The 17,458-nt window shown below is 36.1% G+C and overlaps 1 protein-coding gene and 1 non-coding gene across 3 annotated transcripts; both read right to left on the reverse strand.

Annotated features, from left to right (window-relative positions):
• Positions 1–1,976: 1,976 nt before the first annotated feature.
• Positions 1,977–12,675, reverse strand: Cox18 (cytochrome c oxidase assembly factor COX18). Of its 2 annotated transcripts, none has more exons than XM_027950879.2 (6): positions 12,214–12,675; positions 10,858–10,958; positions 8,252–8,415; positions 7,768–7,889; positions 5,109–5,216; positions 1,977–2,329 (listed from the first exon to the last, which is right to left on the reverse strand). In XM_027950879.2, the coding sequence occupies exons 1-6, from the start codon at positions 12,553–12,555 to the stop codon at positions 2,156–2,158; spliced, it is 1,011 nt and encodes a 336-aa protein (XP_027806680.2). In that variant the 5' UTR covers positions 12,556–12,675; the 3' UTR covers positions 1,977–2,155. The 2 variants fall into 2 exon arrangements, with proteins under 2 accessions (XP_027806680.2, XP_027806679.2); XM_027950878.2 differs by having other exon boundaries at positions 7,768–7,892.
• Positions 5,403–5,476, reverse strand: Trnal-cag (transfer RNA leucine (anticodon CAG)). The gene has a single exon. It is a non-coding gene; the product is annotated as a tRNA-Leu (tRNA).
• Positions 12,676–17,458: the final 4,783 nt, after the last annotated feature.

Below are 17,458 nucleotides of genomic sequence, written 5' to 3' on the forward strand. Positions count from 1 at the left end.
ATAACTACATTAATAAGTCTTCTTGTTCAAGTTATAGCAAAGCAAAAGTTAAGTGTTCTGAGAACTAGGCAAGGTCTGTGGAGGAAAGCATTCTTTAATTTAAATCTCACTGATAACACTTGGGCATTTTGCAAACATTCCTTTTGTTTTTATTTTTTATATCAGTCAGGCCTTGTGGTTCCTATGGATATCAATCAGTCACTATCAAAATACTTTCATAAATCCTTCTTAATTGGGATTGTGGAAAGACAGGTAAAACAGACATGAAAGTCAGGCATTCTGAGCATGGGGGATGAAGGATCCTCTTTTGTGGAAGTAATCCTTTTTTTCCAGGGATGATCCATATGACCAGATTGTAAGCAACTTTGGGTTGACCCTACAAATTCTACAATCATAAAGTGTATTTTGAAAACATGAATCTTATAATATTCCCAATAAATATATTCAATAATATCTTCTTGGTGGTATGAGCAGCATAATAGAATTTGTCTTGGTAGCACAAATACACCTAATGAATACAACTATTTTTCATCTGACAACAAAAATGTTCAAAACATAACAATGCAATATCAACGACAGAATTTTAATTATTGCATGAAGTTCACAATTTCCTAGTAATTCCTTTTGCTTTTAGACTGTATCACACTAAGGCTTTGCAATCATAATTTGTTCCAGTCACCCAATGACACTGTCTCTGTGGCTGTTAGTCCTCAGCTGACATCAATTTGGTTCAGTTGTTTTCATTTTGCTTTGTTTGCTGGCGTTCTAGCCTCTAACAGTTCTAAGCTCTTAGAATGTTATGGCTTTCAGCTGCTCATGGAGACAAGGGTCTACTTGGTGATGATGGAAAACACTCAAATAGCTCAGTCTCTGAACTGCACAACTTCACTTGCAATTATGTGACCTTTAATCCCAGTGGATCGGGAAGCTGACACAGGAGGATGGCGAGTTCAAAGCCAGCCTCAGCAATGGTGAGGCGCTAAGCACTCATTAAGACCCTGTCTCTAAATAAAATATGGGGATATGGCTCATTAGTCAAGTGCCCATGAGTTCAATCCCCAGTACTCCCCCCTACCAAAGAAAAAGATGGTATGACAAGGTTTCTTAGAATCAGGTCCATATTTTATCTCAAGGAAAATTTATAATCTTCTCCAATTTATCTGCCAAACTTATTCCTAAATATTCAACCATAATTAATTTTATCATGGTTCCAAATTAAGCAAAAAACTGGAGTCATAACTTCTGCTACCTGTCAAGTTTTCCTATGTTAAGTCTTTTTCACAAGCCCACTAGAATACTTTATCCTCCCAAATAAATGTTTAAAATCACCTTCATAATATGTAACAGCCCTTCTAGTTTTCTATCTTTGGCTAAATAAACTTAATGCCTAAAAATTTCTACTTTAGGCTCTAGCAGTAAATAGTGTCATATTCTGTATTCCAGAGTTCTTAAATAGAAAATGGAATGTACAGGTGTTTTTTTTTTCCCCTTTGGTGGTACATGGGATTAAACCCAGGCAGAGCCTAGCACATACAAGACAAGCAAAGTGCTCTACCACTTCCAGTTCATTCGTTCGTTCATTTGTTCATTCATTCATTCATTCATCCATTTATTTATTTATTTACTATTCTTAATTTTGAGACAGGATCTTGCTAAGTTGCCCAGGCTGGCTGCAAACTTTTGATTGTCCTGCCTCATCCTCCTGAGTAACTGGAATTACAGGTATGTGATACTGTACCCAGTAGAATGTACACTTACTTAAGTCTGTAATTCTGCCCCTATGCAAAATACTAAGAATCATCTCACTATATCCTTTTATTTTACAAAACTTTAATGTGTGGGACTTTTTTGTACAATTTGACATCATTCGTTATCGGATCCCATTCTTTAAACGCCTCTAACAAGTTGTAATTTTATGAACTGGGACAGATACTTAAGTTTAATTCTCATACTCTTTCACAATTAAGCATACTACATTTCTAGTACTTCAAAGATTTTAATTATTGTCAAATATATCTGGATTATAGCTTAACCCATACATTTTCAGAGAGTTCATGATTTTTATATAAAGGCAAATTAAATAATACCTAAACATCTAAACTTAATACATTAAAGTCATAATGATACAATCATTTCAAAATTATTGGAAAATATGTCATTTTCTTGAAATGAACTTGGCATAGAAGGCAGTAAAGAGGTCTTTATAAGGAGTATCTGAATTGGACTTGGTCAACGGTATTCGGCAAAATTGGCGAAATCTAGGAGAACGCAGCAGCAAGTTCTGTGAAAGGCCCATGAAGCTGGAGCACAGCCAGTAGAGAACAACTGACTAAAAAGAGAGAACATGGATATTAGTGCCTGTCCATTCTTGAAGGATACAAAGTCCAGAGACAAAAAAGCAATAAAAAAGAAAATAAAAATCTCTAAATGAAAGTACACTGGGACCAAGCTAACATGTGCAGTTATTATATATTGTGAGGGATCTAATAAGAAAGTAAGTTGAAAGGAAAACCAAAGGCAAAAAGAAGTATTTTTGGTATCAAGTGGATGGCGGAAAGCAGTTGTCAGGTGAGGCCCAGGAGTGATCTCACCCCTACTTTGGCAATTAAGCATATTTTTCTCCACCAAAGGTTCTGACAAACTGATTATATATTGAGGGTAGAATACGAAAAATGGGGCTGTGGCCATTTGTGATAGCAATATTAAGACTCCCTAGACCTTATTTTCCCCCATGTACTCATTTATCTTCCCCAAATATTCCCCATAACCAGTGTTTCAGAGGAGTCAGGAATGCATTATCTCTGCCTTCTTGAGAGAGCTTCAGCATTAGCTGCATCTTTCTTTTTTGTTATCATCCAGACTGTTTATTTAGGTCAATGACCAAGTTCTACAGCCTCTGTATATGTTGTCTATGTATAGACAACACATCTGTTCCAAACTTTTGTCATTGGGTCAGGCCCCACAAGCAAAACCATGTGACTGTTCAGTCCTGGTTGTAGAGACAAATGCCTTAGTTTGATCCTATTTGCTATTTATCTGACTTTTCATAAGTTATTTTCCTTTGTTTCAGTTGTTTCACCTAAAATAGGCCAGAAACTAATGCACCTCAAAAGACTGCTTTGAGGAATAAATGAGATATTTCATATAGTGTGATAATAATAATAAGCACAGTACGTGGCCTATGTTAAGCACTTGCATCTGTTCCAAAATAAGTCTTTCAGGGCAGAATACAAAATGTCATCAAAGGTAGATTAGCACAACAGTTAGAAGCAACAGCCAAACAGCCTGGATGTGTGGTAAGACTCAGCATAAGTAGGTAAGTGAACTTGGGAGTTATTTAACCTACTTGTGCCTCAGTTTCCTCAGCACCAAAGTAGAGATTAAAAGAGTACCTACCTCATTGCACTTTTGGGAGAATTAAATGAGGTAATGTACCTAAACCATTTTACAGTGCCTGGCACAAAAGTCAACACTGAATAAACATTAGCTATCATCATCTGACTTATCCATCAACCAGAAAACCACCTAAGCCTAACCTCATTGACTATAATTTATCATGTAAATATCAATCCCTCTCCTTCCTGAGCAACAAAATCCAGATGTTTCAGTTGGGTACGCTGCCATCTGGAGGGGGAGAGGGTCTATACATACTTCCCAAGTCTCTTCAGCAGTCAAGTGTGGCCACACAATTAAGATATAAACACAATAGTTTGGTGGGATAGCTGGCAATGCTTATTAAAAGGAGCTGATTGTATTTGAAGCAGCAAGATAGCAAGCTCTAGAAGTCATCATGATCATCCTGTAGCCTTAGGGAGAGAAATAACAGACTACGGATGTTGGAGCAGAGATAGGCAGGCACATTTGTAATCCCAGTGACTTGAGAAGCTGAGTCAGAAGGATAGCAATTTCAAGACCAGTCTCAGCAACTTAGAAGAGTCTGTCTCAAAAAATTTTACAAAAAGGATTTAAGATTGGATGCAGTGGTAAAGCACCCCTAAGTTTAAGCTCCAGTACCACAAAAGAAAAAAAAAAAAAGAAAGAGAAGCAGGTGGGTCTCCACTGTCTTCAGAAGTTGGCATATCACCCCTAAACTACCTAACTCTTGGTTTCCTATGTTTGACAGAATAAGCTTTGGTATTGAAGACACTATTTTTTAGATGTGTTACTCTGAATCTGATCCTTCACTGAAACTTCATTGCTCCTATTTTATTTCATTAGGGGGAGTTTCTCTGATTGAACTGGTATTGTTTATTCCCAGAAATGCAATGAAATTTATACTATTCTACTTTTATGGGATATTTTACAATACTCCCATTATATAGAAAGTACTACAATAGGTACTTGATGCTTTTTCGGTAATTCTCATAGACATTATGATGTGTATCTCAGAGATGAGGAACCTTACTTATTTTGCACAGGATTAAAGACAGAATTATATTCAAGTGATAGCTTAAAAAACACATTTTGATGTAAAAAACATATTACTCCTTAACTACTCTGAATTACTTAAACATTTGCTGATATAACCCTAACTACTAGCAACAAGTAAATTCTACTTAATGGTCTGTGTTGGCTTTGAGTAAAAATGGAGCTACCTACCACAGCTTTAAAGTATCTGTGGGAAATACACAAAGGACTGAAATAACTTAAAACAAATTCTATTTTTTATCAAAAGTTTAATGAGGTATAAATAAGGACAAATGTACTTTTCTCATAATGTTGTTAAAAGGGTAAGTAATATAACTAATTTCTTTAGTCTGTCTATACAGAAAGAAAAAGTTCAATATATCAACTAATTAAATAGGGCAAATACTATATTTGGTATGATGCAAAATACTTTGCAAGATTAAAAAAACAGAGGCAGGAAAAAGGAGTTTGATTTAATAGGAGAGTTAAGACATATTTACATAAAAGAAGATTAACCAATCCCAAGAAATGTCCAAATTTCTTAGTGATAGAAACAGAGTAGCTTAGTTATCATACACATTACCATATCAGTAAGAGATCAAGTGATCAGAGGAAACTCAATAAAAGAGGCAAGATCCCAGTCAGTTTAAGCTCAGGAGAAGATTTAGTACATGACACACCCAATGCTGGTGCTTACTCACAGAAGGTACTGTTGCAGCAACTGGAATCATCAATACTGATACAGCACGGACAAAGTATGTAATATACGTCTGAAAATGAGACATTCCAATTTTCTGTAGAGCAAAAATCTGAAGGGAGAGAATATATGTATACATACAATGATTAGTACAATGCATATTATATCAGACAAGCTTTAAAATAACTTAAGCTTTAAGATAACTTTATGTGATTGATCATCTTTCTTAAAAAATATCTTAATAATTATGCAGAATTCTTCCTCTACTCTAAGTTGTTCTTTTTTATCTTTTTTTTGGTGGTGATGCTGGGGATTGAACCCAGAGCCTTCTGCATCTGAGGCAAGCACTCTACCCAACTGAGCTACACCCCCAGCCCCAATTATGCAGAATTCTTAAATGGAGCTTAAAGAATCCCTGAAAGACATGAACTGTGTAGAAATCATTGCCTTTATTTGTTGCCACCTAAATATAGTGACTGGTATAGAAAAGACATTGAATAGATACCTCATAGATTTGTGACCTGATTACATGGAGTAAAGGGGAGAACCAAGGCTAGAAAAAGTAGTTACGATGTGTGAATTATTTAAGAGGAAGCACAATGTAATTATCATGACTGCAGAACCAAACTACCTAGGGTCAGACAGCGGCCCTGCAGTTTTAGTGGCTGAATAACATTGCAACACTTTAAACCTTTCTGTGCCTTTTTCCCCCTGCTCCTTAAAATGGGGTCATTATAGTCAGGGTTAACAATTAAATGAGTTAATTCATGTACATTGTGTACAAAAATGTCTAGCACATATTGTATATTAAATAAAAACAAGCTTTTATTAGTCATTAGAGGGTATGGAGGAAAAGACTAGAGCATTGATATTAATTAATTTTAACCTTTGTTTACCACTACATTTTTTATACCAAATATTCACTATCAACCAATTCAGGGGGCTATGCTAGGTGCTCTTAGGAAATATATTTAGACTACAAATGAAGTTTTCCTCAAGAAATTTTTACCCAAGACCTTAGGCTTTATCATCTTCATTTTCCTCATTTGAAAAAATAAACAAACAGTATACAAGAAATATTTTTAAAAAGATGTTTAGATTTCCCAAGGATCAGTGGACCTGAGGTCTGTGAGATTCCAACTGTGGGAGGCCAACCTTAAGGATGACTGAATTACACTCCCCAGCTGGGTGCTGAGGCACTCAGTCACAGAAATGGGTGTGTCTTGCTAGAGCCCCATGGGTGAAGCTATGCTCACCTGTTCCTTTGTAATATAACCCCTTGCCCTGTTTAGGATAGAATCTTCCATGGAAGTGCCTTGTGTGTGTCCCCTCCTCTTACTGTGCTCTTGGGTATGGCCTACCCAGGTGTCAGTCAACCTGCTGACAGTGGACATCATGAAGATAGACTCAGCCCCCTGAAACCTGACCCCTTGCCTCATTTGAATAGCTTCTCCTCAATAAAAGGGGTCAGCGCATGCTCTCTCTCTCTCTTTCTGCAGACCCTTAAGGTCAGAGGAGCCATCACAGCAACCCCAAAGAAAAAGGTATTTGTGTCTCTTGTGTGGTTATTTCGTGCAGCCCAGTTAGCCCAGTTTAACTAGAGTGACCACTGAGCCTTTTAGTCTCGAGAACAGAAACCCGGCATCCAACCACGGTAAAAAATTTCTAGCCAGTAATGGTGGTACATGTCTCTAATTCCAGCAACTAGGGACCTGACGCAGGAGAACTGCAAGCTCAAGGCCAGCCTCAGTGACTTTACAAAATTAATAAAAACAGCTGCAGATATAGCTCAGTGGAAGAGTGCCCCTTGGTTCACTCCCCAGTACCAAAAAGAAAATTTAAGGTTTCTTCCAGTTCTATGTATGGTCTATTCAGAGTATGAGTCTGAGACTTTTTGTATGTCCATGTGTGTATGTCTAGATTTCTGTGGACAGAACCTAGGGAATTTTAACCACCGAGCTATATCCCCAGCCTTTTAAAAAATAAAATTTTTTAAAATATTAAGACAGGGCCTTGCTAATTTTCTCAGGCTGGCCTCGAACTTGCAATCCTCCTGCCTCAGCCTCTTGAGTTGCTGGGATTACAGCAATGTGCCACCACACTCAATTGAGAAGAGTTCTTTATGAAATTATAAGCATGCCTTCAAACTGTTGATAAGGCAGCACACGATAATGGCTTAGAGAAGACCAAGAGGACATACCTTATATTTATGCATTTTCTCAATTCATCTTGTAAAAGAAATTCCATGACTTTTCTAAGATCATTTAGCAAGAAAATGGCAGTCAAGTACTGACCATGTTCCTGACCTACAAATTTTCATTTTATGTATACACACAAAATACTACTTATTGTGGGAATAAAATCAGATTGATTAAGAATCTTAATTAATATATGTACCAAAAATAAATTATAAAACTGAATGTATTAAAATCAGGCATTTTGAGAGCTGAAAGAGACTTTGGAAGTGTTCTAACTCAGTGATCTTATTTTAATTATGAGAATTTTATGATGCAGAAAGGTTAAGGGACTGGCCTCAGTTAATGTCTCAATTGCAGCTCAGAAGTATCTCCACCAACTCAAACATGTATATTTGATGTCAGAAGAGGAGCAACAAAATTTCTAATGACTTAAATGTCAAACAAATATCACTTAAAATCACTGACCTCCACTATTAATAAATTGGTGACACCAAGGGAGACAGGAAGAATCCAAGTAGAATCCAGCACAGTGAGATCAGGAAACCAGAGGATCCCACCAGTAGCTAATTGTTCCTGAACAGAAAAACCTGCTGAAACAGTTTTATAAATCAAATAATAGAATTCTTAAAAATAGCAGAGGAAAGTATACAAAACCTAAGTAGCTTGACAATTCTAATAAAGTACCCCTAACACTAGAGACTTTAAAGATTTTAAAAGGTTATTTTTATTCACAATATGTTTTCTTCTTTTTTGTTATTTTTTACTCAATACAAAATATTTTTCTTAACAGAGCTAGCCTATTTACACCTCAGATTTTAAATTCTATATCTTGTAAGAAAGAGAGTAAATGGTAATTATAAAAACTATGATTTTTTTTTCTTTCTTTAAGTACAAAAAAAACCAATGTTAAAGAACTTATTTGGGGGAGCAGAACTTCTATAACAATTACCTTCTGAATGTGCTCCCCCTGTGCTAAAATTCCGAAGGGCAACAGATATGAAGATCCACATTGGAAGCTGAATCCAGACCAACACAGTGGCTTTGAAAGGGTGGCAGTTGTCCCGAACATACAGCTCTGAAACAAGCCTCCTCATATTCTTTAGATAAGTGAGCCTAGTTTGAGGGAAGAGGGAAAGATAATATCATTTGACTGCTGGTAGTTCTTCATCCCCAAAGCACAAACACACCCATGCTATGATTACAGTTAAAGGGGTCTTAATTATGATATTGTGCAGGCAAATTAAACCTTTACTAAAACTTCTATAGCAATGTACAAAACTGCATAACAATGTGATAAATCTGACACTTTCAGACTACAGGCTTTGTCTCTGATGGTCTTTAGCCAATTCAGTATTTTTTTTTTCCTTTTGTTGTTATTGTTATTGTTGTTGTTGCTGTACTGGAGATTAAACCTAGGGGTGCTTTACCACAAAGTTATGTCTCCAGCCCATTTTATCTTTTATTAAAACAGGGTCTCGCTAAGCTGTTTGGGGCCTCATTGAATTGCTGAGGCTGGCATCACACTTGGGATCCTACTGCCTTAGCCTCTAGATTTGCTAGGATTACAGGCCTGCACCACTGTGCCTAGAAGTCAATTAGATTTTAACAGAAAATTTCACTCCTGACATGGTCTAATTACAATTAATATCAGAAATATTAAAGCTGGAAGTCCATTTTACTCAAATCTGTGCATGGCTAAACCTTATTACTTGATCTCTGTACCTTTTGTAGCTATGTGATTTTGGACTGTATATTCTCTTGGACTATAAAATTGATCTCCATGTTTCAGTGAACTCTCTTGCGAAGATTCTCTCAATCTGTTTTCTGTTTACCACATTAATTACTTTGTTCATAAGTCTAGTTTCCTTGAGGGGCAAGTGTTCGGTTTTATTCATCTTTAAATCTCTTACATTATATACGCATGGCATTAGGGATTAAATCCAGGGGAGCACTATCACTGAGCTACATCCATAGTCCTTTTTGTATTCTGACAAAGGGTCTCACTAAGTTGCTGATGCTGGTCTCCAACCTGTGATCCTCTTGCCTCAGCCTCCTGAGTCAAAGGGATTATATGTATGCACTACTGCACCCAGCTTCCTATATCATACATTTTGTATAAGGCAGGCATTCAATAGTTTTGTTCAATTTAATCAAATTATAGTATTGAATTAAGATAATACATTCAGGCCTTTCTCTTTTTCTAACTTTACCTCTAGTTACTTCTCTAATGACACCTGCACATTTTGGTTCCTGAATGACTTTCAGTTATCCAACAAATCAGACTTCCACATAAGCATGGCTTTGGAAGTATTATATAACCTAACAGACTCCCAACACAACACTGCTAAAAATACAGGAAGCCCTCATCAGATAAGTCTTCCTACAAAGTCAACAGTTTGTAAAAGGATGGATCAAGCCAACCATCCTGCCAGTGCTACAAAAGCAAGGTGCCACAATCTAGGCTGTGTTCATAACCCAGGTGAATAGCCATTAATCTGTTCTTTTTGCTTTTGGCAAAAATAATCAAGTTTGTCTGAAAGATAAAATTTCAAAACTATAGGCTTGCCTACTTTTATCAAATAGACATTGAGCTATCACAATAATTTTTTAAAATGTCAGGTCTTTTTTGCACTGAATATAGACACAAGCTCATATTAAAGATAGCAAATATACATCTATATAAAATATATGAATAACAAGATACTCAACACTTATTTATACTAAAAACCCTTATTTTTCTCATTGCTGTGAACTGGTGACTACTTTGTTACAGTCTAATAAAGACTGGAAATCAACTAGCGAGTAGCTTAGGTTGACTGAAGCAGAATGATTTATTAGTTCCCAGTAGATGACTATAGACATCCTTGGGCACAGTAAAGCACCTTTGGACAAGGGCTTTCCAAGAGGCACAGAACCACCACAGTGGTTTGGGCAGCACCATGGCTATGTAAATGCTTCTACTATGGCATTAACATTTTCTATGTCCCCTTTCATATGGTCTATTATCTGTATCTTTTCAAAAAGGTCAAATTTGCAAATTTCTGGACTAATATTCCAACAGAATGGCAAAGTATCTTCAAGTCATAACCTTCATCAATGCCCTAGCTCTTTGCACATACTCTATTATACACTCCTTAATTCATTGTCATTATTATTTATGATAGGCCTTTTTCAATGGGCTCGAGTCCCTCAAGAATAGGAATAAAGCTGAATAAGGTAGTCCTAGAACTTGGGAGTCTGAGGTGAAAGGATCAAAAGAACTCAGGATTTGGAGAACTGGGCAAGTTGCTATCTCAGAAATAAAAACCATGAGTAGGCTCTTATCTTTGCTGTTCTATCTCTTTGCTTTTTATTCAATATATAAAAGTATCATGCCACATACTGATTTATTAGAATATGAAATAGGAACTACTTTCCTGACAAATTTACCCAAACCAACAATTAACATCACTTACACATTTCTCTCTTTCTCTCTCTCTCTCTCTCTCTCTCTCTCTCTCACACACACACACACACACAGATAATTTGTGGTCTTATATGCATAAAATTACTTACCTGGTAACTCTCTTGGACCATCCCAACTGATTTGCATAAACTGCAACTTCATGATTAAGATGCTTGGCAATGTTTTTTATTTCTGGTTGCAAATTTTCCACCTAGCTAAAGGAAAAGTAGAACTTGTAATGAGCACATAAAGGATCTTATTCATAACCTTTCATAATTTTATTCTTCCTTCATTTTAAAATTGTGGTTTATGTCAAGAAACTTTAAGTCTAAGCATAAAATGTCAATTTGCTTGGGATGTCCTTAGTCACAAATTCAAATTCCAGCTTGTATACCTAGTTGTCTAATCCTAGATAAGGGATTTAACCCCTAAAATCCTACTCCCTCACTTTTAAAAGGTATAATAGCACAGAATTGTAAGTATTAAATGAAATCTGCATTGAGGGTTTTACTGTTTCACCCCTAGATTTTCCAGTAATGTAAACAGAGAAAACAGCACACTGCTAATATGCTTTTAGTATGCTCTGATAGCCACAAAACCAAAACTAAAAACTGCATTTATTCTTGCCCTGTGTTCTTTCTGTAAAGAAGCTCACTGCCTTCATGCTGCTCCCGCTACCTTTCTTGTTTTGCTTTCCAGTAACTTTTTCCTAACTATAATAATATGAAAACCATATTTATGAAATCTCACAATAATAATCCCTTTTTGTTTTCAAAGCATTTCAACTCATGTTATATGATTTCATATCATGAAATTGTGATGTAAAGGAATGTATTTTTATACTGACACCACAGAAAGGAGAAGGATGTCTTAAAAAGTCAAGTGACAGTTACAAGTGGTAAGTGCCAAGATAAGATATTGTTTGCAAACTGATACCTTAGTAGTTTCTTTCTTATAAGAAATATAAGCTGGAATACTTTGGTCAAAGATGCCGCTGACATACTGCCTGATAATACTGCCTGATAAAACTTTTTAAGATGTTAATGTTACATAGTTTTTTCCATGCAATTTCTTCTTCTTTTTTTTTAAGTGTAATGTTTGATGACTTTAGTTTTTGCTTGTAGTGTGAAAAAATTATCGGTGCATAATTATACATAGTAGTAGAATTCGTTCTTAAATATTTGTACATGCAAACAATATTCTCATTTCTTTACTGGTCTCATCATGAACAAGTTGAGTAACCACTTGTGCTCTGAGCACAAACCCAGGAGGACAAACGAAAATTTCAGGTACACGTGTGACAGAATATTTACACATCCAATGCTACTTAAAATTTTTAGTAATAAAGTGGCCTTGATGACTAACAATAACACTATGGTACCATAGCGGGATCTGAGACCCAGGAAGACGTCTAACCTCCACTGCTAGGGCGACATCAAGTATGCGCGCGGCTCGGCGCTCCTCACCTTGGCCAGGATGTAGTGCTGGTAAGCGGCCAGGGGCAGCGTGACCGCGCCGCGCAGGGCCACAGTGGTGAGCAAGATGCTGCCCCACCAGGGAAGGCCTGTGGCGGCGTGCGCGCAGAGCAGCACTTCCTCAGCGGCCCGCACCGGCGCGGACGCGGCTAGGGCCTCGTACCAGCCGCCCGCACTGTCAGGGGAAACTGCAGAAACTGACGCCACCGCCCACATTGGGAGAGCTGGGGGTTTGGCGCCGTTCCAGAGGGATGGCAGAAGAGGCAGGCCCCTAGTCCGCAGCTGTAGGGTAGGTAGCACCCGCTGCCACCGACAACCCATCCTACACATCATGCCTACGTTGGAGCGGAGCTCAGGTCGCGGGACTCCGGGACCAGCGATTCGCACCGCTCAACCCAGAGCCCGCGCAGGCGCCAACTGTACTAGGCGTAGCCGTGCGCGCCGTTCCGCAGCCTTCCGATTGACCTTCCTATTCAAGTCGGTGACGTCTTGCGTCGCACTGGAGATGACGTAGGAGTTAAGGAAGTCCCACCTTTCCCACGCGGCACTAGGCAGTTCTGGAACTCACTGGAGGAGCTCCAGCGGCTGGGGTCCCGACCGGAACTGTGGACAGGGGCGGGGTATTCTCTAGGGAGAGCTTACTTTATAATCTAGTCTTCTGCGTTTGCCTTTCTCTTTGTTTTCACCAAGCCTAATCGTGTTATTGGTAGTGAACTCTGCTTGCTATGTGGTTTTGTGTCCAGAAGTTGTTCCTCACTATTTTTCGTGCATCCAACTGCTTCCGCTAGACATTATTTACGATAATAATGCCCAAGAGTCAATGCTTTGCTGAAATGCCGGCTTTCCCGAAAGTGTTGTTAATCAGCATTCGTTAAACATTAGGCATAATTTAGTCTTTGGTATAATATTTCATTGGTCCATCTTTTCCGGCTAGCGTTTTAAACCCCAGCTGCAAATTTGAGTTTCCTTAGATACATTATATATAGTAGCAAAAATCTTACGTATTATTTTCTGATTTAAAGAGTAAGGATCACGGGCAGCATGAAGTGTATCATAACTCAAGTAAAAATACATCAAAAGAATGGATTATTTAACCTCTACAGTGATTAAAAAATGGATTTTTTTCCTTCGATGTAATCATCTTGAAATAATATTCTAAAGTTTCTATTCAAAAGAAAGTTTTTTTTTTTTTTTAAATTTTCTTAAAAAGTTATAGAAGGACATAGTATCTTTATTTATTTTTATGTGGTGCTGAGGATCGAACCCAGTGCCTCACATGTGCAAGGTGAGCGCTTTGCCACCGAGCCACAACCCCAGCCCCTCAAAAGGAAGTTTTAAAAATATAGTTCAAACCTACTGTGATGCCAGATTTAAATAGAAATGAGTTTTTTGTTGTTGTTGTTGCCAGATTATGGGACAGCATTTTTTTTGAGCGGGAGAGGGCAGTGCTGCTGGGGTCAAACCCAAAGCCTTATGCATATTAGGCAAGCACTCTACCACTGTCCTTAATTTTAGGGTTATGTCACAGTTAATGGTTTCCTCAGCTTTGAGTTCCTTACAGAGTAACTAAATGTATAAAGCCCTGCATGGTTCCACTTAGGATTTTCCTATTTTGTGATAGTGTGAAAGCTATATGCATTCAGTGGAAACTGTACTCCGAATTTTAAATTTTTTCTTAGGCTAATAATTTATATTCTTGCTGCAGCTCCCAGCTAGTCTGTCATCATAAAGATAACCTACACTAGCTGGAGGTGGGTGTGATTCAGTGGTAGAGTGCCTGTGTAAAGAAGGTCCTGGGTTCAAACTCCAGCACAACACAACTCACCCTCCAAAAGGCTACTCATACAGCATTACTGTGTTCTTATTGTTTGACAAATGTATTAAATACATTTTTATTTACAATTTTTCAATTTACAGTTTATAAAAATCTAAGAGTGATGTTATCTGGGTGTGGGTCCATGGGAAGTAATTAAGTTATAAGAATGGTCCCTCATAAGTTGAATTAGTGTCCTTATAAAGAGAAAAAAAGATAACTACCCCATGTGAAGAAACAAGAAGTTTCTCGCCAGGAACGGAATAGGCCAACAGGTTTATATTGGATATCTTAGCTTTCAGAACTATGAGAAATAAAATTTATTAATGCCATCCAGTCAATAGATTGGTAATAACTGGCCAAAGTTTTCGAAATGTGAATAGATTATCATGTCATTTAGATTTTTCATTTCCCATATATATTTATATATATTTCATCTGAAGTGTTTCAAAAGTACCATTTTTTTCATGAGCAAGTTACTCCTTGGAATCAGATTTAGAGTTTTTACTACTTCTTCAAGGTATTACTTTTCAAAACTGAAACTACCTAATGAAATTAGTTTTCCCTCTCTGCACTGAGAAATATCCTGTCATTTTTATTTTTATTTTTTGGTTTTCAAGGACTGAACTTGGGAAGTTGGCTTTCACTTTATAACAATGTGAATCCATTTAAACATAGAATTCTAACATGAAATCTCTTACAACAGAACTGTTAGTCCGTTACTGTGTCTCACATTATAAAGGAATTCTGTCCAAGTTCCAGTTTTCTCTGTTCACCTATTCAAAATTAAAATGATAGTATTTTTTGCAATCAAGATGTCCAATATAAAGCATTAATGTTCTCATCTTAAATGCCAATTACCTGAGTTGATCAAACGCTATGCCTTATTCAAGCAAACATTTATTCAGTGAGATGTGTATTTCCAAAGAGATCTGGGAGCATCCCAAATTTACAAAGTATAACCTATATATATACGAAACATAATTCATATATCTAAAGTAAAAATAGATAAATGGAATACTGAATCTCTAGTGCTTAAAAAGTAAATTGGGCAGCTGGAGTTGTAGTTCAGTGGAAAAGCACTTGCCTGGCATGTGTGAGGCACTGAGTTTGATTGTCAGCACCACATATAAATAAAGGTCCAATAACAACAAAAAATATTTTTAAAAAATTGGTTTTCTTCTGATGTTTTAATTTTCCCTTGATATTTTACAATAATCCTGACATGAAAATTTCTTATTTATAAAATGTTTTGGTACACTTTAATGTCAGATCTGTGGGAGTGAAAAATGTTTTGGTGATTGATTGAACCCAGGGCCTTGTAAATGCTAGGCAAGCACTATACCAGTAATCTATAAGCCTAGCTTATGAGAGTGTTTTTGAAAAATATCAAAGTGAAAATAGACTGAATCAGAGGACTTGAAGAGGCTTTACGATCCTGAGTTTCCCAATTTATAACACCTTGTACTATTTTAAAGATAAAGTGAATAATATAGAGTGCAATATTATTTTAATGAAATGTGTATTTAGGTAATTTGAGTCGAAAGACAGATGGAATACTTTTTGAAGAACAAGCAGGAATACTTAATACACTATTTACCTATTTTGTTTCCCCAGAGAACAAAAATGACTATTCATGATTTATAAAAAAAATATTCTACTAGTAAAATAAAAATGATTTTACTTTATAATAATAGGAAACAGAATTTTCTTTCATGTAAACACTAAAATCAGTTTTGCTGGTTATGTTTATATGTTGAAAAGATACGAAAGAGGGATTTTGTTGGAAATACTAAGCAGTCATTTTTAAAATGGAATAGTTGGTATAAATAGGTTGCAGAGTAATTGAGATACTACTTGGGAAATTAAGGTGTGAAATAACCCATGGATTATTTCCAAGAATTAAATCACTTCTTAAAAAGAGTAAGAGGAAATAAACACAATGTGTTCTGCATGTATATATCTTGCATACTTTGGAAGAAGAAAAGACCTTCAGGGTCTCAAAAAATTGGTTTTTTATTGTTCAAATAAATATGCACTGTTATTACATCTGAAATATAAAAAATGTATTTGAAAAATGTTCCTAGTACAGACTTCTAAAATCATGTACTTCACAAGCCTGATCTCAAAATATAAATATGGAGCATTCCAATCTATATTCACCTGCTCCAGTTTTTAAAGTCAAGAAAATAAAGGGATTTTCCCCCTGCATTTTGAATGTCACCCCATATTAAGAAATTCTGTTTAGTGAAGAAACAACCAAATTCATGTGTTGTAATAAATACTGAGTAGTATCTGCTCTCCAGGAAGATTAAGTTGAAAATAACCCTAGTTAACACAGAAAAGAAATAGGCAAAAAAAATATAGAACACTGGCAAAAGTCATATATCTTTGTTAAATAACATTACACCCCCTTTTTAGTAAAGTGCTGTAGTTTATTTCATTACTATTTATTTGTAGATCTTCTATCTTTTCCTTTAAATTTGGGCATAGTCAAGTGAAAAAACAAATTTACATATTTTAACAAAATTATATATTTTAAGATCATATGCTAAATTAAAACATGAGGGTGTTGTTTATAGACTTCTAGATGTGTTTGAAAAATCAACTTTCTATTCTTTAGTCAGATTATCAGAGGCAAGAAATATTCATTTTCTTGAACAGCCAAGGAATCATACTGTCAACTCTGGGTAATTTATCTGAATTCTAGTTTATGTTTTACCAGTGTAGAATTTGTGTCTAACTAAAAAAAAAAAAAAATTACAAATTGATATATATACATTACTTCACTTTTATGCTTTCTTTTACATTTCAACCATATAATTTATTTTTCCATAGGAGACAGGGCAGGACACGTATTCTTCTCGGATACATTGCTGTTTATTGTTTCAAGTGGATGGAATATATAAATCCCACTGAATAGTTTAGTGTGATCCTGTATCTTACATAAACAGGATAAATGGAGACTTTATGTTGTAATCTTTGTATTCATGTATCTACCATAAACTGTCTTAATGACAAACGCAAACTTTCTTTTATTACTTGAACCCAAGTTAGCTGTTGATCCTTTTCATTGATAATATACAAGTGTAGAGAGCAAGAAGCCTTTCAAACTAAAAAAGAAATACTTCTCACTAAATTAATGAAAATTGAAAATTTTTATGTCTTGAGAAATGGAAAGCCAATGTTAAGAATCAATATTATCCAATATAAAATAGTACACTGAATTGTTTAATAATAAACAGTATATTAAGAACTTGTATATGCTGACTGTAACAGTGGTGGCTTTTTAAATTCTCAAAAAAGTCTAAACATTTTGTGGTTAGAAGAAACCATTGGCAATGATGAAGATGCTCCATCTCTGTAGCAATCATTATAGTGAAAATCTTTACAGAATTTTTGCACTATTAGCAGGAGAATTTT

This window comes from Marmota flaviventris, chromosome 7, assembly GCF_047511675.1.
Source record: "Marmota flaviventris isolate mMarFla1 chromosome 7, mMarFla1.hap1, whole genome shotgun sequence".
Taxonomy (NCBI): domain Eukaryota; kingdom Metazoa; phylum Chordata; class Mammalia; order Rodentia; family Sciuridae; genus Marmota; species Marmota flaviventris.

Bases quoted from the DNA above. Each gene is read 5' to 3' on its own strand.
- Cox18 (XM_027950878.2), bottom strand. From the start codon at position 12,555: ATGATGTGTAGGATGGGTTGTCGGTGGCAGCGGGTGCTACCTACCCTA. The intron at 5,217-7,767 runs GTCAGTGATTTT...CTCTCCCTTCAG, and splicing joins CCAATTTATTAATAGTGGAG to ATTTTTGCTCTACAGAAAAT. The intron at 2,330-5,108 runs GTGAGTAAGCAC...CTCTCTTTTTAG, and splicing joins TTGCTGCAACAGTACCTTCT to TCAGTTGTTCTCTACTGGCT.